General features: G+C 51.0%; 1 protein-coding gene across 8 annotated transcripts; it reads left to right on the forward strand.

The window, feature by feature from the left end:
• The first annotated feature begins 1,153 nt into the window (after positions 1-1,153).
• Positions 1,154-25,987, forward strand: VEGFA (vascular endothelial growth factor A). 8 transcript variants are annotated; one of them, XM_065589234.1, is made up of 8 exons: positions 1,154-2,156; positions 8,738-8,789; positions 13,891-14,087; positions 16,166-16,242; positions 16,725-16,757; positions 19,901-19,972; positions 21,091-21,222; positions 23,506-23,694. In XM_065589234.1, exons 1-8 carry the CDS (start codon positions 2,091-2,093, stop codon positions 23,525-23,527), a joined length of 651 nt encoding a protein of 216 aa, XP_065445306.1. In that variant the 5' UTR covers positions 1,154-2,090; the 3' UTR covers positions 23,528-23,694. The 8 variants fall into 8 exon arrangements, with proteins under 8 accessions (XP_065445306.1, XP_065445308.1, XP_065445309.1 ...); XM_065589236.1 differs by having other exon boundaries at positions 19,901-19,954; XM_065589237.1 differs by lacking the exon at positions 21,091-21,222.
• The last annotated feature ends 1,942 nt before the right edge of the window (positions 25,988-27,929 follow it).

Raw genomic sequence — 27,929 nt, forward strand, 5'->3', positions numbered from 1 at the left:
TCTGCTGCAAATCCTGCAGTGCACACAAGGAGCCCACCACTGCAGTTGCTGGAAGTGAGTCAGTCCTTACTCAGGCCAAGTCCTAGACCGGATCAGCAAGACTGAGCCCCCCCCATTGGCGAATGCTGCATCAGATGGCAACACAAAAGGGATTCCAAGATAAGCCAACAAAAAGAAGAGCAAATCGAAGAACCACGAAGGGAAATAAAATGATTTTTGTGTGTGTGTTTTCCTCCACCAGCAGGTGCCTCTATAGAGTCAATGCTTCTCTGTATCATCGCAGGCCTAGTGGCACTGTGCTGGAAATAAACTGCTTTCTAATGAGAATATGCCCTTCCCCATTTCCACCCCCTTCCCCTTTCAGCACTCTGTGGTGAACTCAAGGAATTTGCTCAGGTTGAACGTGCAATCTACCCGATGGCCAGAAGGCAGGAGATCTCTCTCTCTCTCTATTTTAACACATGCAAATTATTGCAAGAAAAAGGAAGGGATAAAAACAGTATTCTCCAAAGGATGAAATATTGTGGGTGGCAGGAGTGAAGGATCTTGATTGGGGAATGTGTGTGGGGTCCACATTTCGTCTGCACAGATTTTTAACCCCCGGGAAGCGGATTGAGGTTTGTCTGACAGAATGGTCCCCACAGCACACCAGTGTGCACCCACAGGTCCTTTGAGCTGACACGAAATCACACAGGCTGGAGGGAAGTCAAACATACACAGGAGGAGCGAATGCTCCCTTACCTAGGTGCTAAGAGATCATAGGATGTTGGGGTCAGAGGTCCTTTGGGGATTAGCGGGTGAGGATATAGCTCCCCCCCCCATGCCTTTTGCTTTGGTTTGGAGCAAGCCCCATTCACAAGGTGAATTCTGGTTTTTTGAACACGTGCCCACAGGGGCTGGCAAAAGGGGGAACACAATCGTGACTTGGGGGGGGGGAAGGAAAGTGAAAGAGGCTGGGGGCACTGGAGCGGATCCCCAGTTCCTCTGGCTGCAAGCAATTGCCAGCACCACACGACTCTGCGGAGAGCGTTCGGAAGGAGCAGGCTGTGTGCGAATTGGAACTTCGCCCCCCCCCCCCCCCGCGCAGAATTTGGCCCCCTGCCAGAGGAGGGAGGGGAGAGGGTGGAGCTGGGCGGGGCTTAGTAAGCTCTTTGAGTCAGGAGCGGCGCTGGCTGAGCCGTGCAGTTGCAGTTGCAGAGGGAGGGCGAAGCGAGGCAGGGAGAGAAAGAGAGCGCTGGGCTGTGGCTCTTGCCTGACGTTCACGAGCGAGCGACAGCAAAGTGCAGCCAGACTCTCCGCCAAGAAAGGCGAGCGAGCGAGCCAGAGCAGCACAGGAGGGAGCAGAGCAGACTAGGAGGAGCAGCTCTCCCTGTGCGCTGGGATTTGTTATTAATTATTATTTTTACCCAATCATTAATTTATTCCCCCCCCCCGCCCCCACTCTTACCGGCTTGGATTTTCCCTCCACTCCCCGGCCAGTTTGGATTTTGAAAGCGGTGGAAAGAAGGAAAGGGATCCGATCCCCACCCCCGATCCCTCCCAGCTGCAGGAGAACAGAACCGGGCTGAGCCAGGGATCCAAAGCGGGGATCAGCCCCCCTCCCCTGAAAGGAAACTCCAGTTTGGGAGCAGCCGCAGGAAACCAACCCGAAGACTGGAAAATGCATTGAAACTTTCGGGCAAACTTTTTTTGTGTGCGCGCGCGTGGGTTTTTCTTACCTCTCCGAGGGGAAATCTGTTACAAATCGGTGCCGTTTGGAGCGTGGATTGTCCCTCCGGGGGTCGGATCGGAACCGGGCCGGACGGAGAAGGCTGAGCTTTGTGCAGGGAACAAGAGAGAGGGAGAGAGAGAGGGAAGAAAAGGGGGGGTGTCTGTTCCTTTGGCGGTTAGAGAGCCGGGCTCATGGAGGGGTGAAACCCGAGACTGAAGAGTTCCCCCCTGGCCGCAAGCTTTGCAGAAATCGCCCAGGGGAGCGGCTCCAGGAGAGGGAGGACGAGGGCACGGAGGAGTAGAGAGAAAGGGAAGGAGACAGGCGGCCAGAGAGAGACAGCAAAAGCTCAGCAAGCCACCCCCGACCTGCTCCAGGAATCATGAACTTTCTGTTCACTTGGATCCACTGGGGGCTGGCGGCGCTGCTCTATCTTCACAACGCCAAGGTAAGGGGGGGGGGGGCTTTGTGTGTGTGTGTCTGTGTGTGTGTGTAGGGGGCGCCTTCCCCCTGCCCGGCGTGGTCTTCCTCCCCCCCCCCCGCCTGCGACTGCCACCGACTGTGCCTCGAGGCTGGGAACTCCTGGATGCCCGTGGGGAGAGCGAGCACCCCTTGCCTGCCCCGCGCCCAGGCTAGGGGCATGGAAGTCACATATGCAGCTGTCTCTGCGTGCGTGTGCAAGGGCACGACTGTGTGTGCGGTGCCGTGCATCTCCTTCAGAAGTAGCCCCCCAGACGCCGCACGCCCTCAGATAAACACCGAGAAAGGTGCGTGAGCTACAGTGAACACACACACACACACACAGATGCACTTTGAGTGTAATGGCCAGCAGGCACCCTTGTACTTGGGGGGCGAGATGGGGAGAGAGATCCGGGATTTTATGAGTTCCTGGAGGAGTCCCGGTTTCCCACTCGCTGTTCAGCCCGTCTCCACTCTCCTCTTCCTTGGGAATGGGACGGATCTGTTGCCCGTGGAGTTTCGTAGAAGTTGGGAGCCTTATTTGAAATCCAAAGGCGGACATGATCCCCGTGTTGGCCCCGTCATCGCTTCCCGGGCATGTAAGCGGCACGCTGACTTCTTGCATCAGCTTCTGGGAGCACCGTGCCTGGGCTGTAAGCCTCGTCCTCTGTCTCCTGACATTGCAAAGGGCTGTTTTGCCCTATTTGTCTTTAGTTAGATCTCTCGGGCATGTTACTGCCTGGCGCTCCGAGAACACCTCGCTGGAAAAACAAATAGAGATCAAAGGGGACAGAATGGATTCTGTATTTCATCCAGACTGATTTGCAAAATACATGTCCCCGCTGAGATTTCAGAACTCCGATTTCCCCCTTCTCTCCCTAGCCTCCCTGGTATTCCCAAGGATCCGAAATCGGTTTGGCCTCCTTAAAAAAATACACCTCTTTGTACAAACCTGTCTCTTTTTAAGGGAGTCAAGGGGGATGTGTTGCCAAGAGATTTTAAACGGGTTAGATTGAGCGTCCAGGTGACTGTGGTGTACATTGGCTAGGTGGGCATATATTATAATTGGAGGGATAAGAATAAGTTAGTTTTCTTCTGCTATTTGTCTTCAGGAATTTGGGGAGGCCATCACTGAGGGCCAGGCCCTCCAGTGTGAAAATAAATCTAATTTGTAAACTAAACTGCTGTTCACATTGTTTGCTCAGCACTGACACTAGAAGGTAACTCCTCAATTAGAAGCCATTTCAGATGTAACTAAAGTCTGGCAGGCATCACACGCTTTGTTGCTAGCCTGTTATATTGCCACTTTCTTAGTGACAGCAGCAAATTAGCCTGCACTTGATAGAAAACCAGGCTTCTCTCCTATTGGAGAGTGTCATGTGTTAAGTTATGGTGATATCACTGGCCTGTCCTTGGCTTGTCTCATGTTAAGGTGGTTTAAAAAAAAACAGCAACCAAAAAACTTTGAAACCGGCAGATAGGACAGAATCCAAGTCTGGCCGTTTTCAGAACACAGTGCAAAAAGCCTTCTGCAAAAGTCTCTCCTCACCAGTGGAGGATAATGACAAGGTACGAAGGAGACAGAGGGAAAAGGTAGGAACAAATAAGGAGGAATAACAGAGTGGCAGGGAAGAGGCATCCCTGCCTCACAGAGTGTTGTGAGGATTAAGGCATTAAAGATTGTGAGATGCTCCTCCGATAGTACAGAGATGGGGGCCAGATAAGTGCCTAGACAGACAGACCGCCAGGTTCCTGCAGACAGATGTGAGTTCTGCCCTTATTTGTATGTCGGTCGCCTAGATACTATGGTGGTGGGAACATTAGAAATACTGGTGCTAGACAGATCTCACGTAGGCAGCATGGCGATGACCGTGGGCATGTCATAAAACATGACTCTTTGTGTTGGGACCCGAGGTTCGCGCTTTGATGATAATATTTTACCTCCACTGTTTATCAAGCAGTGGTGCTGAATAAACTTATCTGCCTAGCCAGGCACGCTGGGGAGAATTAAATAAAGCTCTGGCCCAGGTCTCATGGGAAAAGCAAGGTACAGGTAATGCAATGCTGCTTTAATAAATGCAGAGGAGAGGGGCTGGTATTACAATGCCGCTTTAGTAAAGGCAGAGTTATAATTACTCATTGTTGAGGCTGTTACTATTATTATCACTACTTGCTGGGAGGCTGGGACAGTGGGAAATTGTGAGTTGGTGGCCTGGGATGGGCGATGCTGCTGCAGGTATTCCGGTCTACTTGTGGGGAGTATCCTTTGTAATGAGGGGGAGGGTGGAAGGAGAATGCAGTTAGAATACCACCCTTCCCAAATGTTAGCCAGCCCTGCCCTGCCACCCTGTCCTCACTCCTCTCAGGGTCAGGTGGGGCTGGTGGGTTTGGGGAGAGGGTAAGTTGACTTTCCGACAGCCCCTTTTCCCTAGAAAGCAAGGAAGCACAGGCCAGCCCCATCATTTTTTTGTTTGTTGGGTTTGATTCTAAACTGCAGCCTCCTGGGAGTGACCCCAGGGTGAGACTATCCTGGGAGCCCGAGCTCTTCCCTTCCTGCCGTGGAATGTGGAGAGACTTGGGTACACCAGCTGTATTGCCATAGGGATCCGGCAGTGATCAGACACTGAGGGAGGGAGGGAAAGAGAGCCTGTGACTAGACTGTTAATGATCTCACACCCACCAGGCTCCTGCTTTTGGTGTGTCTATGAGCCAGGCCACATTGGAAACGCCAGGAGAACTAACTTCCCCAGCCTCTTCCACGCTGAGTAGACAAGCCACAGCGGGTCACCTTCCCCAAAGCTGCTTCTTGCTCTTGCTCTGAGAACAAACTAACAGGAGCAGGTCTTGGGAGCAAAAAGGGGGATTCTGCACTGCCATCCCAGAGGATCTCTAATTCTTGGACAAACCTAGATTCTCTTGCCCCTTTTTACTCTGTCTCAGAGGTCCCCATGCTGTCTGCCAGCGGCTTGCAGGATTACTGACCTCTCTCTGCATGTACAATGGGGAAAGGTTGCAGTAAAGCCTCCTCCTTGCGTAGAAACCTCTGAGAAGAATTTCTAGCGCCTAAGACTGAAAGTGCCGTAACTCCCGTCCCAGAGTCCCTCCCAAAGTGGCTGGATTGTTTGTTCCAGCCCCAAACAGTTACAAAGCTCTTTTAATGAGCCTGCAGAGATTAGGGGGAGGGGAAGGAAGAGAAGGGTTGTGGTGGGGGGGAACGATTGAATTAACCTTTTCTGTTCCTCAAGAGAATAACTTGCTTCGCATTAGAACTGGATCCCTCAGTCAATCAGACAAGGGACAGAGAAGGTGCAGATACAGACAGGGTGAGTCAGGAGCTGACTGTGTTGGGGAGTGTTTATCTGATTTCAAACCACAAATTCTCAACAACCTGCAAAGAGCACAGAGCACAAAAGAAGCTTCTTCTTGTACAGCCCCTACCCCAAGGCGATTTACCTGCCACTAGCTCGGGGACTGCATCCATGCCATAGAAAAACATGGAAAGCAATCGTATTACGGAAGTGATGAGTAGTTCCAAAAGCCAGTAGAGGAGAGAGAGCCCAGGCAGCATGACCTTCAGGCTCCCACCGAAGGGCACTGGGCCTTCTTGTCCCCTGAAGGGCTCTTCCGTTTTTGTTTTTCAGTTGCGTCTTCTGTGATACATAGCCGCCTGGTCTAATGTGAGGCAAGGTCCCTTCCATCCAAGCAATGCTGCCTCAACACACAGGCTCCGTGGGTACCAGTGATTGGAAAGGGAAAAGGAGTGAGAGAAATATGCTAGTGGAGCAGGGCCTCTAGGGAGACCTTGTATTATTAATCATTCCAGAAGCCTGGTGTGAAATCACCTTCTTTTCGGGCCAGTTGGGAGTCAGGAATGGCATGAGGGGTTGATTTCAGGCAGGCACCGCAATCCAGTTCAGGTGACTTCCCAGACTGTTGTATGACTTTTAACACGCTTGCAGACTTTGTTAGCTAGCAGTTTGCACACGCACTCACACATCTTGATAGCAGTAAAATCACGGGTTAGAGTTTGGTTACTTCCTAGAATGGGTTCTAGCTGCTGCGCCAGGTGCTGGTTGTGAGACGGTGGGTTCTGCTGAAGAACGAGGTATGGGCTGTGTTGCAGGTGAGGAGTGAAAATGAGCTGCTTACACCTGTTTCCTGACACCTGCCGGCAAGGTGGGGGGCATGTGGCAGGGGAGGCTAGTGGCCCCAGAAAGTGAGTAGGCACAGCTGAGCTGTAAAGATGTCTCCAAGCCAGTTCTCAGTAGCGGGCAATGGTCATGCTGTGCCTGACTCAGAGCACTACCCTAACAGTACTTTTGGGCCTTGTAGATTGAACAGACTGATCTGGTTGGTGATTTCCTTCCTTCGCTAGGGCACAGCTGATGCTTTTCTGTCCCTTTTGGCCCTTGGTCTTCAGGCTTGGGCTGGTTCTGGAGGGCTGCTGCAGCCTCTTCCTCCTCCATTTTGTTTGTGCTGTTGCAGTGACCTTCACCCTTCAGGAATGAAAGTGTTCCTGGGAGTCCTCTTTTAAAGCTGATATCACAGCCCTAACACAGAGTGAGGGCAGTTAGCTTCTCTTCCCAGGGGGAATAGGCCCTTAACTGGATGACTGAAGGTTGGATTTGCATGTTATACCTAGGGCCGGGAGCTTATGTGCTTTAGTGGCGTTGGGAGGCAGATCAGGGGAACCTTAGCTAGAGGGAACTATACACCGGCCGTGGGGAATAATTGGGAGAGGGGTTTCTTCTCCTGCTCTGGAAGCTCCATCTCCTCCCTCCTCTTAAAGCTGGTGGTGCTAGGTTGTGTGTGGGTCTGTGTGGAAGCATATAGGTAGCTGATCTATTTGGCAGGCCTCACACTGTCCTGGGCTGGCTGGCTCCAGTCACGTACCTGGCCATTTGTGAGATGACAGTGATTATTGTTTTAAAAAGCCTAATATGATCAGTGATAAATAATATATTGCATTATATATCATCACTCATCCCAAAGAACTTTAATACAGCTCCTCTGAAATGCAGCTGTCTCTGGGGTGGAGGACATGCAGATGGCAGCACATTGCACAAATAGCGAGTGAGTGGATGGTTTTGGTCAAGGACAGCAGGGTGAAGTCTGCCTTATGGAAAAGGCAATCAGAGCTATAATGCTCACACCGAGCAGACAGGAGATGGGTTTTTAAGGTCTCACCTGAAATTTAAAACAGTTCTCTGATAAAACACAGTAATGCTTTCTCTCCATCTCTCCCTCTGGGTGGGGGGCAGGTTAGTTAATTCCATTAATGCTTGTGTCAGTTACTCAGAAGTGTCTCTTGTCATTACAAAAAGAGCAGGAGGGGTGGGTTTTTTTTTTGGTTAGGAAAGTGTGACAGAGGGAGCTGAGGGGCCTAGACTTGGTTCTGCAGCACAGAGGCTCTGGCCCAGATCTGTGGCCCCATTGTACTGTGGTGCGCAATGCCCTTCATGCCGGGGGAGTGGGAGAGAGCAAGGGTAGTTTTGGGCAGTTATTATGTGAGGGAGTGACGTAACAGTTAATCACTCTGACATAAAGCTAAATATCGACACCCAACCGTTGCCACCACTCAGCGGCAAACATGGTAAGAGCAGAGATGACCTTTCAAACCATGAGACTTTTCTCACCCTCCTCCCCCCGCCACATAATGCCAGCTCAAATGATTTACCTTTATAACAGAGACTAATTTAGGAGCGAGAGGGAAGCTAGAAAAAAAAAAGGGCTGTTGTCCCTTTAAAAGCAGTACCCAATCCGTCTGCACTTGCTAGCCTGCTTTGTAACCTAGGCCCCTTTTTGAAATACCTTCCACTAACTTTCCTTGGAGCATGAACGTGGACAAATCTCCTAGTGTATTTGTCATGTCAGCGTTAGAAGGTCACCAATGTTGTTTTTCTCCCCCGCCCAGATTCCCGCTCTGTTTTTTGACCTTAATAATTCGAAATGCCTTTGAGCAGTTAATTTCTCTGTGTTCTTTTTTAAAGTGATGTTGCATTAAACCAGATCCCCACCCACTCCACTCCACTCCCAAGTGCCCTCTCTGGCTCTCTCTCATACACACACTGGGGTGAATTGCCTTTGCCTGGATGCTGTGTCTCTGCCCCCCTCCCCTTTTAAGCCCAGGCCAAAGGTGTTATTTTTATTTCATTTTCTTCTGCTCTGGAGGAAAGAGAAGACAAAGGTTTCTCTGTGCTTGTCTTGCAGTCACATGGGGCAGGAGGGGGGGGAGAACACTTCCCCTTAAAGCCGGCAAAAGCCTTTACTAATAACTTCTCCCCACATGCAACACTTCTCCCTGTAAGGTTGTAACAGGGAAGTCAGACATGCTCCTTTGTGGCGGCTTTATTTTCCAAGGGGAGAAGAGGGTTGGGATGGAACTAGGGGGGCTGGAATGCATCCGAATGCTACAATAATGCTCCGAAACACTGTTGCTTCCAGTGGCATTGTTACCGCAGCATTCTGGAACTTGAGGGTGGAATCCTGGGAAGCGGCTCAGCTCCCTAACCGCCCCTGGGGACAGGATAATGACTTTGTGTTTTGACTAATTTTCTATTATCTTTGCAGTTGTCGCAGGCAGCTCCGACCCTGGGGGATGGGGAGAGGAAACCCAATGAAGGTAAGCGGCTTGCCTCTTTCTTCTCAACAGCTACAGGGCTTACAAGCAATTAGGAAGAGCAGAATCTCTGGGAGGTGGGGAATGGGGTGCTTTGGGGGAGACATTGAGCCAAGCTGCTGGAAAGAACCTGAGGACCAATACTGCCACCTTCTGGAAAGCAGGAGCAAAGTGTGCGGGGCGGGGGTGGGTGGGGGGGAAGAGACTAGGACTTGAAATGTGAGACACCAGATTTAACCCTTTTGTGGCTTCATATTAGTCAGAACTGCTCTTTAATTTGGAAAGCTGTTTTGTGAAACAGGTGGGCCTGTCTGAAGAGCAGGCTTTTCTCTTCCTTCATCTTTTCTGGAGAGATAGAGGGACACAGGCTGTATCAATCCAATGGAAGATATTGCAGAGATCCTTATGAACCCATTGCCCATTTCCCAGAATGCCGGGGGAAAAAACAATTTACCAGAAGCTGAGTGGCTATGAGTAGTTCCCTAATGTCACAGGAAGGAGTTTGTCATTTTTGCTGCCTGTCTCCCTCTCCTCTTTCCCATGCGCACTCCCTGTGCCCTGCTCAGTGATAAGATCTGATCATCAGACAAAGGACCAATCAGCACCTGGATCTTCCTGAGCCAGTCAGATAGCTCATCTTAAAAAAAAAAAAAGAAGAAGAAGAAGCCAGGGCTAATTTTCCAGACTCTCAGCCAGAACTCTTGGAAGGAGGAGAGGGTTGCACTATATAGTGACAGACCTGAAGCACATTCCATTTTGCTCTGTTTGAGGTAGCAGGCCTAGAGAGTGTATTAGTTGGTACCATAGCCCAGTTGATTCGATTCAGTTCATTGCTGGCAGTCTAGTACCTATGGGGATACCAGATGAAAAGGAAGTGAGACCTTGGTGCTTCTCAAGTCATTGCTATCTCAGATAACGCTAGCTGCTCAACGACTATAATGGGTAGTAAATCAGGTGTTTGGACGGAGGGCTGAATACATCTGGGTATAGACTAGAACCGCAGTAGGCACCAAGCTATCAGATGGCAAGCCTTGGTAGCCCTCTTCTGACTTGTGGGAACTCGTATATTTTAATGGCTCAGCTTTCTCTCTGTAGTTCTTGATTCAGACTGGGGATTACAGCACTGTGGACTTTGGAGCAGTAGGGTGAGGTGACCTTCTGTGCCACATCTCAGACAGGGTTACCGTTCTTTTCCACCTTCATGCTGGAGAAAGCCACTGTCACGCTGGCAATGGCTATCCACGGCCCCAGCTTGTCTTTATCCTCATCTTGAGTGGCAAGGCCTGGCAGGTTGTGACCCTCGGTGTTATTCCCACAGCAGGGCAGCAGGGGGCTCTAGCAGTGCACCTAGGGACTGAACCCCTCCCTGCCACACTCAGTTTCAATTTCAATAACTTTATTGGCATGACAAGCCAGAGGAGTGTTGCCAGAGATTTCCAGCAGGCTAGATTTGTTACAAGGTGTCCATTTTGCATTGTCATCCATTTCTGGTTTGCTGGCAGACTGCCCCGTGAACAGTGTGAAAGGCTTATTGACTTCAGAGGAAGCAGGATTGAGCCCGCTGCGAGGCTTATTTTGGTACCCAGTTCCTCTGCTAGTGGTAGAAACGAGTAGCAGCTAATACCCTGGTCTGTGCCCCCTTTGTGCTCCCATCCATCTTACTGGTGAGAGGAGGAGTTGAACGGTGCCCGTTGTCCTGAAGGGTTCTTAATTTCCACCCACTCCTGGTTCCACATCACAAGAATGGCGATGGGAAGGGAAGAGAGATTGGTCTATTGATTGGAGCAGAGGGATTAAGAATCAGGACTCATGGGTTCTATTCCTGGTTTTGCGATGTAAATATGTCTATGGTTAGCTCAGGGTAGTAGAAATCAGGAGTCATGGGTTATCTTCCTGGCTCGGCTTCTAATTTGCTCCGAGATCTTGGGAAGTCAGATCCCATTCCTTCCCCCTTGCTCCCCTCCCCATGCCTCTGTTTCCCCCTCTGTGAAATGGGGTGATAATACTCAGCTACTCCACAAGGGAGTCATACAGCTTCATGCTTTATAAAAGTCCTGGGACGAAAGGTCATTTTGTTTCTGTGGCCTCTTCACTGACCCACCCGCTTCAGCCAGGATTACATTTGGGATGGACTTGATCCAATTTGGGGACTATTTGTAATTGTAGACCTAGCCCCCCTGCTGCTCAGAGATCCTTCCATGTGGTTTTGTGGCACAGGCTGTTGTAGAGAAGCCAGACAAACACTCTTTGTTTGCTCCACGAGAAAAGATTTTTCTGGTATAAATAAAGGAAACCACCAGCTCTTGTGATTGCGCTTTTTATTTTTAAAAGAACAGTATGTATATATAGCTGCTCAGCCAGTGATGGGCACAGCAGTGAACCAATCACAGACCCATTCTGTGAGCACCACCCTCTTTTCTAGCATGGTGTCTCTCCACCACTCAGCTCCAAATTTGGGCTTGATCCTGCTAAGTACTGAGCACCTTAAACTCAAATAAATCAATGCATCTGGCGAGATCTGCCCCTTTGTGGGCAGGATATTCTGATTTAAATTTGGGTACAGATTCCCCTCCCCCTCTTCAGAAGCTGACACATGGTCCTGAAAATAATCTTTCATATTCAAACACAAAAAAACAGCAGCAAGTAAAGGCTGCAGCTTCTACTGGAGATTTCCTATGGGGACATTCTGGGTTTGGCAGCATGAATCCCCAGCACTATGGTCAGGGCACTGCTGAACGTGTAAGGACCGGAGACTGTACAAATGAAACAAAAGACTCTGCAAAGGAAACTGCACATGCAGTTTTGAAACCAAACTATAGACCACAGTCACTGGCATGATTCAGCTGCTTGGTGCTGTTCTGGCAAAGCAATGTATTTGGAATCCACCAATAAATCTGGCCTTAGAAATGGAATCGCCTTCCTTATGTTGCTAATCACCCCTTAGGTTATAAAAAAATAAAAATGAATTTTTAAAAGCCAAATGTATTTTTTCACCATTTATGCAGTTGGTTTTCCCTTCTGACACACTCAGTTTGGACAATGGAAGCAGGCTGGTCAGTTTCACTTTAGTTTCTAGTCAGTTTCAGTTTCTGCCTGTCATGACTAGACTAGCACATGCAATAGTGTTTAGTTTGCGCATGTAGGGATTCCACCCCTGCATGGATCTATCCGCATTTTTATCCCAGACTTATTTATATTGTGACAGTTCCCAGATCCTTAACACTGGGAGGGTGTGAATAATCAGCAGTGCGCCACCATGGCTGTCTCTGGACCTGTGTAATTTCCCACGGGCTAAATTGTTTAAATCTACTGTATAGAGGTAGTCTCTTTTAAGGTTAAGGTCACCCTGAAGGGGAACAAGAAGAAGGAGGTGACACAGACAAGACAGGGAAGGAGATGAGAGGCAGGCTTGCAGAGGAGAGGGGGAATGACTCTTCTGGAGGAAGAATGCTAGCAACCAGTCCCTGTCTTGCAGGTCACATTTCCCTTCCCTGAGCCACTTTCCCTTTTTAATAGGTGCTTGTGCTCTCTGACACTTTCAATTCCCAAACAGATGCTCCTCCCCCTCGCACCCGCTGCCGGTAGTACTGTGACACTGTCAGCTCTGCATGACCTAGAATTAACTTTCAACAATTAACTGTGGGCCCTGAGCTCAGAGCCCTGCAGCTTTTATATTTTTGTGGCAAAGTAACCTTTATGCTAGTTTGTCACAGGTTCAGGGCGCTCCAGAAACGCTTAGTAGAGACCATTTTTTCCATGATGCAAGCAGTTTGTGCTTATCACATGGGGTTATCGACCTCACCATTACAGGACTGTGTGCATACAGTGCAGGCGTGTCATTCTAATGTGGAACAGCACAGGCCAGCCACTGTCTCCCTATGCATACACTCTCCCTCTGCTCTTTGAAACTTCCTCTCTAGAACGCATGCTGGACTGTAGGGTGCCGTGCATTTGCTATCCGCAGAACAGGGCTTTGTCTGTGTATTCATCTATCACCTCTTTAAATCTCTCCACCCCTTGCCCAAGCAGTGAGATGAATCTGGGAAACACTTGTGAAATCAGAGAGGGTCCCAGCACCTGATATTTAGTTTGTTTGGGTACTCAGAGTGAAAGGGAGGAAGTAAAGGCAGATCTGCACCCCACTCCGTCTCATTCTAGTATGTGGCCCAGTTATTACCCCTGGATGCTGAGGGGTGGCTTTGATTCCTCCACTCCGCTGACCCTGGATTTCCTGGGCTGAGAAACCGTGGTTTGGCTGAGAGAATCCGGGGAATTAGGGACTGATCCTCTGGCAAATGTCATTAACAGGCAGTGTAGTGCTGCAGAAGGTGGCATATTGGAATGGATGCTCTGGATCTGACAGGCAGGCTCTGGGTGGGTGGACAGGAAAGTAGAATGGGGGAGGGACAGCACGGAAGAGTGGGAATGCACTTTTAAAGATTCAAACCCATTCTCCTTCACCCCAAGGGAGCTTCTGTTCCCAAAGATCAGCAGTGGTGGAGTCTGTCCCCTCTGTCCTGACCTTTTGGGAGTCACTTCCCACTTTAGAGTATGGCATTCCCCATGTCCATTGGATGAGAATTTGACACTTTGAATGGGGTGAAAGATAAATCCTACTAATGACTCACCCCCACCCAAAACCATCCGTGTCAGCGTCAGGTGCTTTTTGGCTGAGCTAAGGCATTTAGTGGCAGGGAGTCCGATGGAGTGTGTCAGATAACAGGGGTAGGAAGGCAGGTAGAGGAGGCATCGGGGCCAGGTGACTTAGATCAGCCTAGACAGTTATCTTCCCATTTCCATCCTTCCTCTGCTACCCAGAAGCAGCAGCTAATTCAGGCAAGAGCCCCCCTTCCCCTAAGGAGTTAACAGGATATCTGGGAAGTTAATTTGCACCAATGGGGGCCCCCTCAGCTTGGTGGGGTGAAGATGAGGGATTCTGTACTGCAGAGGCAGATCAGGGCAGCAGGGCCCCCAGCAAAGGGCAGAGGGATCAGTAATTGCAACTGCTTGTCTCATTTTAAGGGGAAGGTGTGAGTGTTCCCAGGCCGAGCTGCTGTTAATTCATTCCCTCTCTTTCTCTCCTTCCCTCCCTCCCACCTCATAGTTATCAGGTTCCTGGAGGTCTATGAGCGCAGCTTCTGCAGGACGATTGAGACCCTGGTGGACATTTTCCAGGAGTACCCCGATGAGGTGGAGTACATCTTCAAGCCGTCCTGCGTACCCCTGCTGAGGTGTGCAGGCTGCTGTGGTGACGAGGGCCTAGAATGCGTCCCCATGGAGGTGCACAACGTCACCATGGAGGTGAGGGCATGGCTGGAGAATGGGGATGGCCAAGGGGATGATGCCTCCTGCCCTCGGCCATCCCCTTTGTCACTGTAACTTGCTCACTCTGAGGCAGCCAAGGAGAAGAAGGAGGGAGACTTCTACAGAGAAGGCAGATGGGCCTCCTCTGGAGTCTTATGGAGGAGAAAGGGGGGTGGTCAAGTCTCACTTCTAGCCATAGGCTGGTGTGATGAGACATTGCTTTGGGGGTCTGATCTCCAATGGCTGCACCAAGTGGATTTAACAGGAGTTGCTTCCATTTACGGTTAAGGGGAGAATCCATTTTCTGGGTCAGTGGAGTTAACTCGCTAGCCACAGACAGAGAAGCTGCATTATAAAGGGAGCACTTCTAATGACTTCCCGGTGTTATCTCGGAGGCCGGGTAGGGAATCTTCCCAGCCCCTTGTTCCACATTAACTCTTGCTCTGGTACTTGTATCAGGCAGCACGTGCTCCTGTGGCGGCTGAGTGTAGTGTAAAAGAGGATGCCCTCTCTGAACTCTCCCCTGGAGGGCATGTCAGGTCAGCCTTTACCAGCAGAGCTGGGGATTTGGGCCATTAGCTCCAATGGCCCAGCAGGGGTGGGAAGGGGCTCTAAGAAATGCAGCTGCTGCAGTGTCAAGTGGAAAAGTCTCTGTGCCTTTCTCGCTTTTGTTCTGAAACTGCTGAATTCAGTGCTCAGGAAAGTCAGAGGCTGGCGAAGGCCAGGCGTACTGGCAAGAGGCTCTCTGTGAAAGCGTTTCCCATATAGATCAGCCACTGTACCTCCACACTGGCCAGGTTCCCACCACTCACCCCCACAGCAATGCTGATGCCCCTGAGCCTGACCAGCACTACCCCTGCTATTCCAATCCTGGGTTCCCCATACACAGTTCCTCACTCCTGACCTGCAGCCTCCTCCCACCCCCGTTCCAGCCCGGGGCCCCTCAAGCAGAGACTGTAAATATTGCAGTGGCTTTGTGGTATGGACAAGAGACCACATGGGACTATGTTGACACTAAACACACTCCTGAGCCAAATTTGACTTTGTGTGTTGAGAACCTTGCAGTATTATTTATATTGCAGCAGCAGCTCAGGCTCCGATCAGGATCGGGGACCCATTATGCAAGGTGCTGTAAATAGGGACGCATTTCTTCCTGCCCCTTCACACTGGACTCACCGTAGCTGGCCGGTGTGCACATGCACTGGGAGCAGGAGCACATCAGCAGATCTCTGCTGGAAGCACCAGTGCTAGCGTCCCAGCTGGGTTCAGAGACCGCCGTGATGAGTGCAATATAAATACAGAGGGTCTGATCCGTGGCTCAAGTAACTTTGCTGGAGCTGCACTGATTGACACCAGCTGAAGAGCTGGCCCTACAGGGATGATTCCAGTGCTGAGTGCAGGAATCGTGGCTCTGCAGCACTGAATGGGTCCCATGTCTTGCTACGCAGCGGCTTTCATTCTGCATGAGCGGCCTGGGCGACTCGGGGGATCAAGAGTTTGCTCCCAGAGCCTTACACCTGGAAAGCACCAGTTTGAATCCAGGATGGGGCAGGTGATCAGGAGTGGGCTGTGGAATCTTGGTTTAAATGCCACTCGTGTTGGTAGGGACTGAAGTTCGTCTCCAGTTGAGGGCAGTTTTGTGGCGGCTGTGAAATCAGCTGTTCTCTTGTCAGTCTTAGAGGGGCCTGGTACTGATGAAGCAAGTGTCGGCCTTTAGAAATGTCACTAGGGAGGGAGTCTATGGACAGGGCAGCATGGGGGAAGCTTGCACAGCTGCCCTTGCTCCTGTACCAGTGTCCAGGGCTGTCACTCTGCACTTGTCACCAGCACCAGCTCCACTTCACATCTGAAAAAATAAAGCCCTAGGCTGAGCTTTGGTGTTGCTTCCTGCCAAGCGTGCAAAGGGCTCCACTGACCATGGGGATGCGCCTGGAAGTACCACTAGGAGCTCTGGTGCCCTCCTCAGAGAGACAGTGGGGGCTGGGAATGTTTCTTCTATCTGTGCTCCTTGGCAGAGATGCCGATCAGCCCCAACTGGCCCATGATTGTGACTCTCTCTGTGTCTTTCCTTCCAGATAATGAGAATTAAACCCCATCAGAGTCAGCACATAGTGCACATGAGCTTCTTACAGCACAGTAAATGTGAATGCAGGTGAGGATGGAGCCACGCTGGGATCTCCAGGGTGCCAGCTGCCCTCAGAATGCACCTGCCCACGGGGAGCTGGCCTTTCCTTTTTACTGGCATTGGGGGTTAGGGACCCTGCCCTGAGACTGCAGGTCTGCTCCAAGCTGGTTCACAGAGGGGCTGGGGAGCAAAGGGTCCTTCGCTGGTGACGTCACCACCTTTCTAGAGACTGCCGGGGGGCTGGAGGAGAGTACGGGGAGGGCCGATGATAGCCCTTGTCCCGTGGAGCCCCTTGGCTGCCAACGGGTTGCAAAAGGAGGACAAACCCCTCCAGGGAGGTCACTCAGCCAGTCGGGATAGATGGGGCCTATGTGCAAAGTGCCCAGGGCACAGCGGTGGGATTGCTATCCTTGGGGAGGGGGGGGCTGGGCTGGTGAAGGGGAGGACAGTAGAGTAAGGGCTTGCCACTGGCTCCCTTCTAAGCCAGCATTTGTTCTCTTGCCCCGCAGACCAAAGAAAGACGTCAAAGCTAAACAAGAAAAGTAAGTGACGAGCCTTTTCCTCCTTTTTCTTCTGGTGGTTGGCTGGTGGTTTATTTCCCCCTCTTTGCTCCTTTGACAGCAGGAGATGCTCAGATCTAGGCGTTGTTTCTTTAATAAGCAAGTGGTGCTGTTAGGAGGTTATACCCTGAATCCATTCCAGAAGAGCACAGAAATCCAGTTCCGAGGGTTCTTCCGTCTTATTCTGGACTGCAGGAGTCTGCTCCCTGCCTGACCCCACATGACAGTGGCTCCCTGACACATTACATAAAGTGTCAGAGAAATCTTGGAATGGAGTTCGGTGCCATTCAGGAATGGATTCTGGTGCAGCACCCGGGTGTTGCTGTGGTCACTGGCAATTGCTGCCTTTCTTTTTCCCCGCTGTTTTGGTGAGAGCTTGCTGGCTTCTTTTGCATCAGCTTGCGCAGAGACTCTCTTTCAGCAGCCAGACTATCCATCTCAGCTTTGGTTCCTGGCAGGGCCTCTCTCTCTGAACAAGAGCCGTGCTTGGCATCAGGAAGAGGTTGCACTCGAGGCCCGGTGGAGGCAAGGCGAACACTATATGGGGCTGGACACTGCTCATTGAGAGGCGGGTGGGAGAAGGAAAGGAGCCACGTTAGCTCGCCTAGCGGCATGTGTGAACGTTCCCGGCGGAGGCTTTAGCAAGAGGTAGAATCTCGGTCAAACTTGTGGATTTGCTCGGGTGACATGGAAGGGGTCAGGGTAGAACTTTTCCAAAAATGGTCACGAAAATTACCCTGACGCCATCTGCTCACGGCAACGATAACAGAGAGGGAGGAACGAAGGATCCTGCACTCACCCAGCACAAATCAATCCATAAAGAGGAAAGTGTGACCCCTCCCTGGGAGTGGGAGAGCTGGACTGCGCATGGCTGGGCTAGCGGCTCTGCCCTTTGGATGCACAGTGCCAGCTAGGGAAGTGATGGAGCTGGGGCATGGGGAGATGAGGCAGAAAGAGAGAAAGAGAGAGAACGCCCTCCTGGTCAGCTGTGCAGCCAGAGTTGCTTCCCGCCTTCCCTGGAATTCGGCTCATGGTTCCATCAGGCCATCATTCCCGAGGCTTCAGCCCAAGGCTCCTCCTCTCTGGACTAGTGTGTGCAGTGGTGGATCAGTCCGAATGACTCTGTGCTTCGAAGGTGTGAGAGAGCTGGGGCCGTGTGAGCGCTGGGGCCGTGGGGGGTGGGCGAAGCAGCCAGCCTGTTCCCCTCTGTTTGTGCAACATTCCCTCTCCTCTAACCTGACCTGCAGCACCTCCCCTTCTCTATGCCATTCCTGCACGCTAGCAACAGTTTGGTTTGGGTCGGACTGAAGTCTCTGTTGTGCTTGCTGCTTCCGTCCCCACCTCCACCCGCTGAGTACATTTGTCCTTAACGTCTCTCTGTAGTTGGCAAGGCGTGGAAATCTCCCCCAAAGGACATTTCCCTCCCTTCGCCCCCACCCCATAACTCTCCTTGTGTTCCTGGGACGCTCTCTTTGCCTGCAGCTAGGAGAGAGTTTGGAAGGAAATTAACGCTCAGTTGCTGATGCCAGCAAACAGGCTTGAACAGGGCCCAAGAAACGCCCTGCCAGTTACCCTCAGGGTCCTCCCGCCCCCTCTCCTCGCCCTTCTCCACCCAGCCAAGGTGGACTGAGCCGGGGAAGGGAGGAAGGAGGCAGAGCTGGGGAGGAGGAGGGCTTTGGTGCAAGGGCTCACTCGACTGACAAACCCTGGGACTTTGTCTGCTGTCTCTGTCCCGTGTGTCCCTTGCGCTGGTGCTAGTGCAGCTGGAGAGGGTAGAGCAGGCTGTCCCCCTGCTCTGCCATTGGCAGCCAGATCGGTGCCGGCTCCTCCCAGACCCGCCTGCCAATCAGAAGCGATGGATGGATTTGGAAGAAGAAGGTGTAAAATGAGTCAGTCTCTTGGCTCCGTCCGCTCCTCTCTTGGGCAGCACCAGGTGGAGGGGGGGGGGGGTTTGAAAACTGCTTGGCTGGCAAAGAGGGGTCTGTTTCCCCTCCCAGGTGTCAGAACTAGGTCAGGCCTCTTCCTCCTTCATGCAGAGCAGGTAGGAAGCTGCCAGTGGGTGGGATCCCTAGAGCTCCCAGCCATGGGCTGACAGTTGGGAGCCAGCCAGCAGCAAGGAGGAGCGAGTGAGTCACTCAGGTTCTGACTCCTCCTGCCCCGCTGCTCACCTGCCTGCAGGAATCACTCACTCGATCTGCCCATGCAGCCGCCGCAGCGAAGGGAAACAGGTTGGGTGCCCGATGTGCCTAGCGCTGCAGGTCGTCCCCCCACAAGTGAGCGGGCCACTGCCTATGCCAAGCTGCCCCAGGCTGCCACGAGGGCAGTGGGTGCGGGGCAAAGGGCTGGGAGAGCTTTGACCAAACGCTTTCAACTCGTTACCCCTTAGTAGCGAGGCTCCCGTGGCAAAGATTTAACACTCCTCCCCCGCCCCGCCGCCCCCCCCCCCCCCCCCCCCCGCCGCCCTCACAGAGGGCAGCTTCCACTCTCTGTCCCAGCATATATTAACTCTGGCCTGGCTGGTCACGGCGGTGGAATTCTCTGCAGCACCGACGTTCCCTTTGGAATACTGGCGATGCATCTGGCACATGGGGCAGCGCTGGTGTTGCAGCTTGTCCTGCACACCTGGGCATGTCTGGGCCCAGCGCTTTAGTTTATCAAGGAGGAGGGGAGTCTCTCTGTTCTGGTTTCTTCTTGTCCGTCAGTGACGGACGCTCTGTTGCCGGCCCTCCCAGAGTTTGGGCCACGCTTGCTGAGTCTCTCTGCACCCTTCCCCACCTCCCCCCTCCACCGCCCCGCCCGCAAAGCCCTCCTACCCTTGAGGCAGTAGCAGCAGGGCAATAGGATGCTGTTATTGGGACTGGTCCAGGTTGCCTTTGATCTAAAGGCCTCTCTGCCCTGTGGTTGTGGTGGGGAGCGAGAGAAGGCCAGTGTGAATGGTGTGATGAGCACATCATCCCAGAGACCGGTTCCCTGGCCCTGCCCCGGGTGTTTCCCCCTCCCCCAAATGGACACACACGGCTGTATTTTTTTCCTTTCCGTTTTCTTCCGTTTTTTTTCTCTCTCTCTCTCTTCCTCTCTCTCTCTCTCTTTTTTTTCTGTTTTTTTTTTTTTGGTTTTTCTTCCAGAAAATCAAAGCGAGGAAAGGGGAAGGGGCAAAAGAGAAAGCGCAAGAAAAGCCGGTACAAACCGCTCAGCTTGTACGTTTGTGTCATGTGCTCATAGACTCTGTCCCAAACCAATCAGCCCGCTTGCAGCACACTCAAAATCTCCCCCCTCGCCTCCGAATCAATGGTTGGCTCCTAGCCCTGCGGGGCAGCACTGGTGGTGGCACAGCTCTGGCACTGGGCAGGGGTAGCGCAGCTCAGGGCAGGTGGCTTTTGCTTGCTTGGCATCTCCTCTCTATGACGAGCGGCTGCAGTCGTTTCCGAGGGCACAGGAATGTGGTGGCCGGGCGGGCTCATTGCGCTCTAATCACTCCTTATAATGCGCCTGTGCAATCCCCCTTCCCATCTCGGCTTCCGTCCTCCGCCAGTCCCTGCTGCAAGGCGGGCGACAGGAGACTGGCCTCAGCTGTGCATGCGTGTGTGCATGTGCGTGTGTGTCTGATGAAAACACAAGCCTAGAGTAGTGGAAGGCTGGGTGTCTTAAGGGGGCTCTCTGCATCTGCTGTATTTGGTGGCTTCTCCCTCTCTCTCTCTCTTTCTCTCACTCTGATTCACACAATTCTGCATTGTAAATTCACACCCTTTCTCCTAATAGTCTCTCAGGTGGCAGGTCTGGAGTGGGCTGGGGGCTTAAAGAATGAATTAAATCCCCCAGTGCCCAAGGAAGGACAAGACAAAACTCAACTGTAGCAGAAAGGGGCAGGGGTCTTCTCTGCCCTCACTGCACAGATGAGCCCTGCCTGCCTCTCCAGGGGAGGAGAGACCACGGGGGTTTAACCGACTACCTGCTGGCCTCTTTGTAGCTTGGATATTCCATTTCAGGGGCCCGTTGCTAACCCAGCCATAGTCAGGGTGGTTCTCTCACCTCCCTGCCCCCGTGCGGATTGGCCCCAATGCGGGATTGGTGAATACCATGCTGAGAGCCTGTTTTCTGTCTCTTTACGCTAACGCAAGTGGGTGTTGTCGCGACTAGGTTCCGGGCCTGTCGGAGCGCTGCCGTGCGAGTCCGTCAGCCAGTGACGCTCCAATGGGGCCGTGGGGAGCTGCAGGGAGGGGGCTTGGGGTTGCTTGGATGTGTAGGGTGTTGCATGTGTATTTTCTTCCTGCTGAAGCGCTGTAGCTTAGACTTCTTTCCTTTTGCCTTTTTGCAGTCACTGTGAGCCTTGCTCAGAGAGGAGAAAGCACTTGTTTGTACAAGATCCCCAGACCTGTAAATGTTCCTGCAAATTCACAGACTCACGTTGCAAGTCGAGGCAGCTTGAGTTAAACGAGCGCACTTGCAGGTTTGTGTCCTGAAGGATGAAAGAGAAACACACAAAGAGAGAGAAAGAGAGAGAGAGGGAGCTTGCTTCCTGCTGGCTTCTGGCACCAATGCTCTGTGGTCGCTCCTTTCCTCTGTACTAAGGGCCAGGGATCAGAGGGACACCTTGCAATGGGAAGGGGACAGCGTTTACCGTTTGTCTGCTGTGAGCTTCGAATGCGCTGGCAGGGATCGGATGGGACGCTTCCACAGACGGGGCATTTGGGGCCAGTGTACCCACTAGCAGGACACCCTGGTGGATTTTGTGTTGCTGTGTTAAGCAGGGAACAAGCCTGTAACCCCATATATGTCCCAGTGTACATACTGCCCATTGGTTGGTTTAGGAAAGGCACACGGCTCCTCTATCGCACTTTGATTACACTCCCCCTTTTGCATAGACAATGTATCCCTTGGTATGTTTGGAGGGTGACTCTTTCACACCCTCTGGGGAGACGGGAAACAGTCCAGGAAGTCCTCCCTTGCCCCGAGCCCTCCCCCACGCACCCCTAGAGCCGGCAGTTCTCTTTGCCCTCATGCTCCTAAATGCCAGGGAGGGGACTCTTGCCCTGTGGTGTGCACACAGCTCCCTACATGCCCTAACAACGAAATGAGAGCACGTGAGGCTTTGCCACGAGACATGGTATGTGTGTGTCTGTCCATAGTGTACACAAGGCAGGGACACTCTTGCTGGCTGCATGTGTGATGGGACTACAAAGAGACAGTGCGGTTTGTCCAGCCGTTCATCCTGTGTGCGTGTCTTCAGCCTACTTACGTCTTCTCTATCAGTCATAGCTATAGCTGGAGACAGACCTGCATAGAAACGGTGGGCCAGATCCTCAGCTGGTGAAAATCAGTGTCACCTCATTGAATTCAATGGAGCTATGCTGATTGACACCAGCTGAGGAGCCTGCTGCTGTGTGTGAGAGAATCTCTGTATAGATGTGTAAAAGGAACTGCTAAGGACCAGCCTGTGGCTATAAACTCCAGCCTCGATTCACAAAGATTCAGTTCCCGTAAGAGGGTGTCAGGCTATTTCTGCTGGGGGCGAAGAGGGCAAGCGGCTATGAAAACGAGGGTCCTGCGTGGCCAGCGGCTGGAAGCTGAGGCATCTCGTCCCCTGCCTGGTGGTAGTTTTGTGGTTGATCAGCGTCCGTGTGTTACAGCCATCCCTGGGAGCGAGGTGCTCACACTCCGAAAGCATCGTGCCATCCTGCTTTGTGCCAAACCCCGGGAAGCCCAGACTTCTGGCGCTGCCAGGGCTTGTGAATGCAGAGGAAATTTTGGGGGGAGGGGGGAGGTGTAACCTGAGCGGGAGAGTGATTGGTGCTGTGGGCAGAGCCAAGCCAGCCCTTCTTGAGTTACAGAGAGTGAGACCAGACAGCTCCCTGCCCTTGACCTTTATCTCCCGCCACCTCCTCCCCCCTCCCAGGAGCAGCTGGAAATCATCCCCTCAGAATTCAAGGGTGGGAAATATTCCCAAGTGAAAAAAAAAAAACTTCCTGGCTTGAGGGATTATTAGTCTTTCTTGCCAAGCCCTCCCTGTGGTGGGGTGAGTGGCATGATTAGAGGTTTCCAGAGCTAGTGCATTGGCCGGGAGTGCAGGATGGAGCCATGGGAGCGGGTGATTTAGCTGTTTCCGGATTTAAAGCTGGTTAAGCTGAAGTTCCTCCCTCTCTCCCCGCTGGAGTTTCTGAAGTTGGGCCCTATGGGGCAGGGCCAGCTCTCGTTTCTCCTGCTGCTTCCACAAGCGGCTGTCACTGTTCTCTGGCACTAACCCCTGCTCGCAGCAGCTAGTGGAATGAGACGCACTTTCCTTTCATCTTCTTGCCTGCATGAGACCGTTTTGGCTGCACTGCTTCCAATGGGAACCACAGGCGGAGTTGGGAGTTGGGGTGGGGGTGTGTGTGTGTGTCTCTGCATGGGTTGGTCAGTCCCTATGCATGAGTTGGTGTGTGAGTGTGAGAAGGGGCAGATGGGAAGCAGGGTGGGTTTGAAGGTTGAGGAGGGAGAAGGGGTGCTTTTCAGCTGTAATTCTGTTCCTAACTCACCCCACAACCTAAGAACCCAGGGGGATGTGATTTGGCTGGGTTGATATTCTCAGTGATTTTTCTCCCTCTTCTAGTACGGGAAGAATCACTACCTGGGTCCCTGCGGTGCCTTCAGCTTGTCCCCGCAGAGCCTCAACACGGTCTTAAACTTGTCAGCACCCTCCCTGCCACACAAATGTAACCTCTTTTCTCTCTTTCCTCCCTCTCCTCCCCAGCAGATGTGAAAAGCCGAGACGGTGAGCAGCGGAGAAGAAGGGGGAACAGCCCTGTTTCTGGAGCTTGATTTCTCGCCTGGATGGAAAAAGAAAGAAAGAAAGAAAAAAACAAACCCTAATCCAAATGAACCCTAAAATGAAGGATCGGTAGAGCACAGCACTTTCAGTACGGACGATGGACTCCGGAAGGAACATTCCCCGAGGCACCCGCCGCACAGGATTCACCTTTGGGTTTTGAACTGTTTTATTTTATTTTTTTTTTCTTTTCATGCTGCTAAATAACAGAGCCAGGAAGACTATAGGGGTGTATTTTATGGGATTCCCATACAGACCTATATGTAGGTATAAATATATATACATACATACATACATTTATATATGTGTATATATTTTAACCACATCTGTATGTGTGTGTGTGTGTGCGCGCGCGTGTGTACGTACACACACTGAATTTTTTTAACATTGCTAATGTTATTGGTGTCTTCACTGGATATACTCGACTGCTGTGGACACAAGTGGGCTACTTGGGGCATAAGAAACAAGCTGAGACTGGAAAGCGCTGGGTGTAGCCTTCTTAACTCTGACTGACTTGTGCGGCCGCCGCTGTTTCTCTGTTGCGTGGGCTGTTCCACAAACCACCTTCTCTTCCCCGTGCCGGGGAGGAGAGGAACCAGAGAGGAGGGGCAGGGGATTCCAAAGAGCGGTGCCTTGGGGTGTTATGGGTCAAAGGTCAAGGAAACGGATTGGCACGCTGGGCCCTCTACGTGGTTGAGGATTCTTTTCCCCCTCCTTCCCTCCAACCTTTGCCCTTATTCGTCTCACGACCTGCCTTGCTGGGACACGGGATGTCAGTGTACATTTTGTATTGATTTGACTTGCTGTAGAAACTCTGCTGAGGGTAGAGTCTGGCCTTAAGGATGGTGGGCAGCTGACGCACGAACCGTTCCCCTTGAGAAGGTATCACAAGAAACTCGATTTCTCACCCTGGTGGCTGCAAAACGACAGATGGGCCTGCAGGGCGCTGAAGCAAGAATGGGAACCCGTGCATAGCCAGACAGCACGGTCTGCTCTCCTCATGCACAGCGCTGCCACTGAAGAGCGTCAAAGATGCGGATTTCTGGAAAGGGATATTAATCAAAAGTATATACACAGTAGGGGTGTGTGTGTATGTGTGTTTGTGTGTCTGTATATCTAATTATCTGTACTTATTTTATATATATATATATACAGCAAAGATTTTCAAAAGTGCCTAGTGATTTAGGATGCTTTCATTGTTTGAGTGCTTCATATGAGATACCCTAAGGAGGCCTGATTTTTCCCCTTTCTCGAAACACCAGGCCTCTTTAAGGAGGCTCAAGTTGGGTACCCATCACCTCAAATCACTAGTCTCTTTTGAAAATCTTGGCCATCTCTCTCTATATCTGTAATATGCGCCAGTATGCACACACACACACACACACACACCCCTGCACACCAATGAGTGTTTGTATGTCTATGTGGATATATATAATCGAGTTCTGTGATTAAAAAAACAATAATCAAAAGGATACTTGGTTTGTGTCAGAATGCTGCCAGCCACCACCTGCAATTGAACTTTCAACGCCTAATAATGTACCAAATGAAAGCGTCCCAAAAGACAAGACAGTCTAAAAACAGACTCACCACAAGTGACTACTAACCACTACGAATTCCCCAGCCAACTGATGGCTTTCAGGAGGAGGAAAACACGCGGGTGTGTGCCTGCATCCATCATGTATATATTCACGCTGCGTCATGCTTAAGACAGAAGCTTCCAAGGCGGGAAGAGAAAGTGTTTTATATACTTATTTAATATCCCTTTTTAAATTAGAAATTAAACATAATTTAATTAAAGAGTAGGGATTTTTCAGTATTTCTTGTTAATATTTAATTTCAACTATTTATAAACCATACCTCCTTTTTTTTAACTGATTGTGTATAAGTTTAACCCTTTTATGCCCCAACCCATCTCCCCAATTGTTGGCAGACTCAGTAGCATGTTCTAGGTAGTTATTTAATTGAGTTTCTCTAACAGACACCCCTACACATTCCTATTGAGACAAGGGTTAGATATACATCTACATACTATATATATATTTGGCTGTGTGTGTGTATATATATATATATATGTCTATGTATATGTGTGATTCGGATTAAATAGACGCTACGATTTTTTTTATATATGTAAAAAAAAAAAAGGAACAATAGAAAATTCTACATCCTGAATTTCTCCTTTTTTAATTTTAATATTTGTTATCATTTTATTTATTGGTGCTACTGTTTATCTGTAATAATTGCGGGGAAAAAGATATTAACAATACATATTGTGTCTAGTGAATTTTTTCAAGATATTCCGTAGTACATATTTATTTTTAAACAAACCAACACAAAAGTACAGATATATCTTTAAAAACAACGACAACGATGACAAACAAACTTTTTTTTGTATTAAAGAATTTAATTCTGATCTTGATTTTCTTTGGCTTCTCCTTCTGCTTTGCAGCCTGTTGTTCTTCCAGTGTGTAAACATACCCCCCTCTAGTATTGCCTCAAGGTGAGAGAGCACCTGGGATTCAGTGGTTAGACTCTGTGATTTTTGTTCCCAGTTTTAAGAGGAGATTGTGGTTTGGTGGATTTGAGCAAAGGAGACTAGGAGTCAGGACTCTTAGATTCTCTTCCTGGCTCTGTTAGAGGAGTGTTGTCTAAATGGTTAGAGCACAGGCCTGGGCGGCAGGAGACCAGCAGTCTACTTCTAACTCTGCCACTAGTATCAGGATTGAAGCCCCATTGTACTGGTGGAGTAGAAACATAGATGCAGATGTGACCCTAATGGTCCTCAGTGGACTTACTATCTAAGAAGAGGAGAGCCCTACAAAGTAGAGGAGAGAGGGAGCCGATCATTGTGCACATTTTAATAAAAGTTGTATTGTATTACATCAACACAACACTATCAGCAATGGTTCAGCCAAGCCATGGCCGTCATGTTCTGGCACCTCTCAGTGTCTCACTATACCTCTTTGTAAAATGGGGAGAATGATACCGACACACCTTTGGTATCCACCGATCAAAAGCACTTAGCAGGTGCCAAGTAATGGGCTAAACCACCAGCATCCTTTTTCCATTCTTCCTCTGTCATGGAGGTGGGCGTATCAGATGGACTTAATCCTCTGGTTGTCCTGGAGGTGAGTGTATTGGATGTCACCCATGAATGTTGGCATATTTGACATGACGCGCTAGCACTGGATATTAACAGAGCCCATTGAACATAGATTGTGCTGCAGAGGGGAAGGGGAGCAAGTATTTTAGGAGGCTGTACTGATTTCATTCACAAGTATCTTGTACATCCAGCAATGCGGTGGATGCTCCCATCTGTGTAAGATGCAGAGACTGTCTGCCTGGCTGCCACTATTTTGGAAGCCAAGAAGGTGCCCTCTGTCATGCTTCCACGCTGCTCCTAGGGGCACTTCTGAAAGTGAAATCTCAACACGAAGGAACCCAACTGGCTTTCTCCAAGATGGAGAACTAAAGCTCTCCTCAGGGAAGCTGCATGACAAACCCAGACTGTTACCCACTCTGCTCTTCATTAGCCATTGGTTGTGCACCACGGGGCCTGGTGGGGAGGGGAATGGGAACGTGCCCCTAATGTTAAACTTCACTAGGGGATTGGAGAACTAACACGTTTACAAAGCTAGGGGACATCGGTGTTAGGGCTGGCTCCAGGCACCAGCAGAGGAAGCACGTGCCTGGGGCGGCACATGCTAAGGGGCGGCATTCTGTCCATTCTTGGGGCAGCACAGTCCGGGTGCCTTTTTTTTGTGCTTCGGCAGTCCGAGCGGATTTATTTATTTATTTGCTTGGGGCGGCAAAAATGGTAGAGCCGGCCCTGGTCGGTGTCCTGCTGCTCATTGAGCGAACCGGCTCTGTTTGGTAAGATCCCACATCTTCCCACCAAGGTTTTCTGCTCTTTGGAAGTCTCCTTTGCGTCTTCTCCGAGGCTGGGTGCAAAAGAACTTTTGCAGCTGCCTTGGATGCACACATGCTCAGAGACTATGCCACAGCCATAGTGTGGCTGAGGAATGATCCCTTCACGAGATACGAGACCCCTGAGGGAGTGGCGCCATCAGGGTGCCCTTCGGAGTGCAGCTAAAGTCCCCATTCCTTGGGATGGCTTATCCCCATTGGTACAAGCCTGATCCCGCGCAGCTCAGTCGGGTGACTCCCTAAGTAAAGACTATGCATGGGAGGCTAGATTTGAGTTTGCACTCAAACTTAGGCGTACAATATTTCATCCCCCACAATGGGATTTTGTCTTGAGGACTCCGTATGGTGCTCACCAGTAAATTAAAGGCTGCCTTTGTGCAGCATCATGGAGCTTGTCCATGCATTTGACGCCCCTTTCATTTACTCAG

Source organism: Chrysemys picta, chromosome 3, assembly GCF_011386835.1.
Source record: "Chrysemys picta bellii isolate R12L10 chromosome 3, ASM1138683v2, whole genome shotgun sequence".
In the NCBI taxonomy this organism is placed as follows: Eukaryota; Metazoa; Chordata; order Testudines; family Emydidae; genus Chrysemys; species Chrysemys picta.

Coding starts and splice junctions, on each gene's coding strand:
- VEGFA (XM_065589234.1), top strand. CDS start 2,091: ATGAACTTTCTGTTCACTTGGATCCACTGGGGGCTGGCGGCGCTGCTC. Junction 16,758..19,900: donor GTCAAAGCTAAACAAGAAAA/GTAAGTGACGAG, acceptor TTTTTCTTCCAG/AAAATCAAAGCGAGGAAAGG. Junction 19,973..21,090: donor CGGTACAAACCGCTCAGCTT/GTACGTTTGTGT, acceptor GCCTTTTTGCAG/TCACTGTGAGCCTTGCTCAG.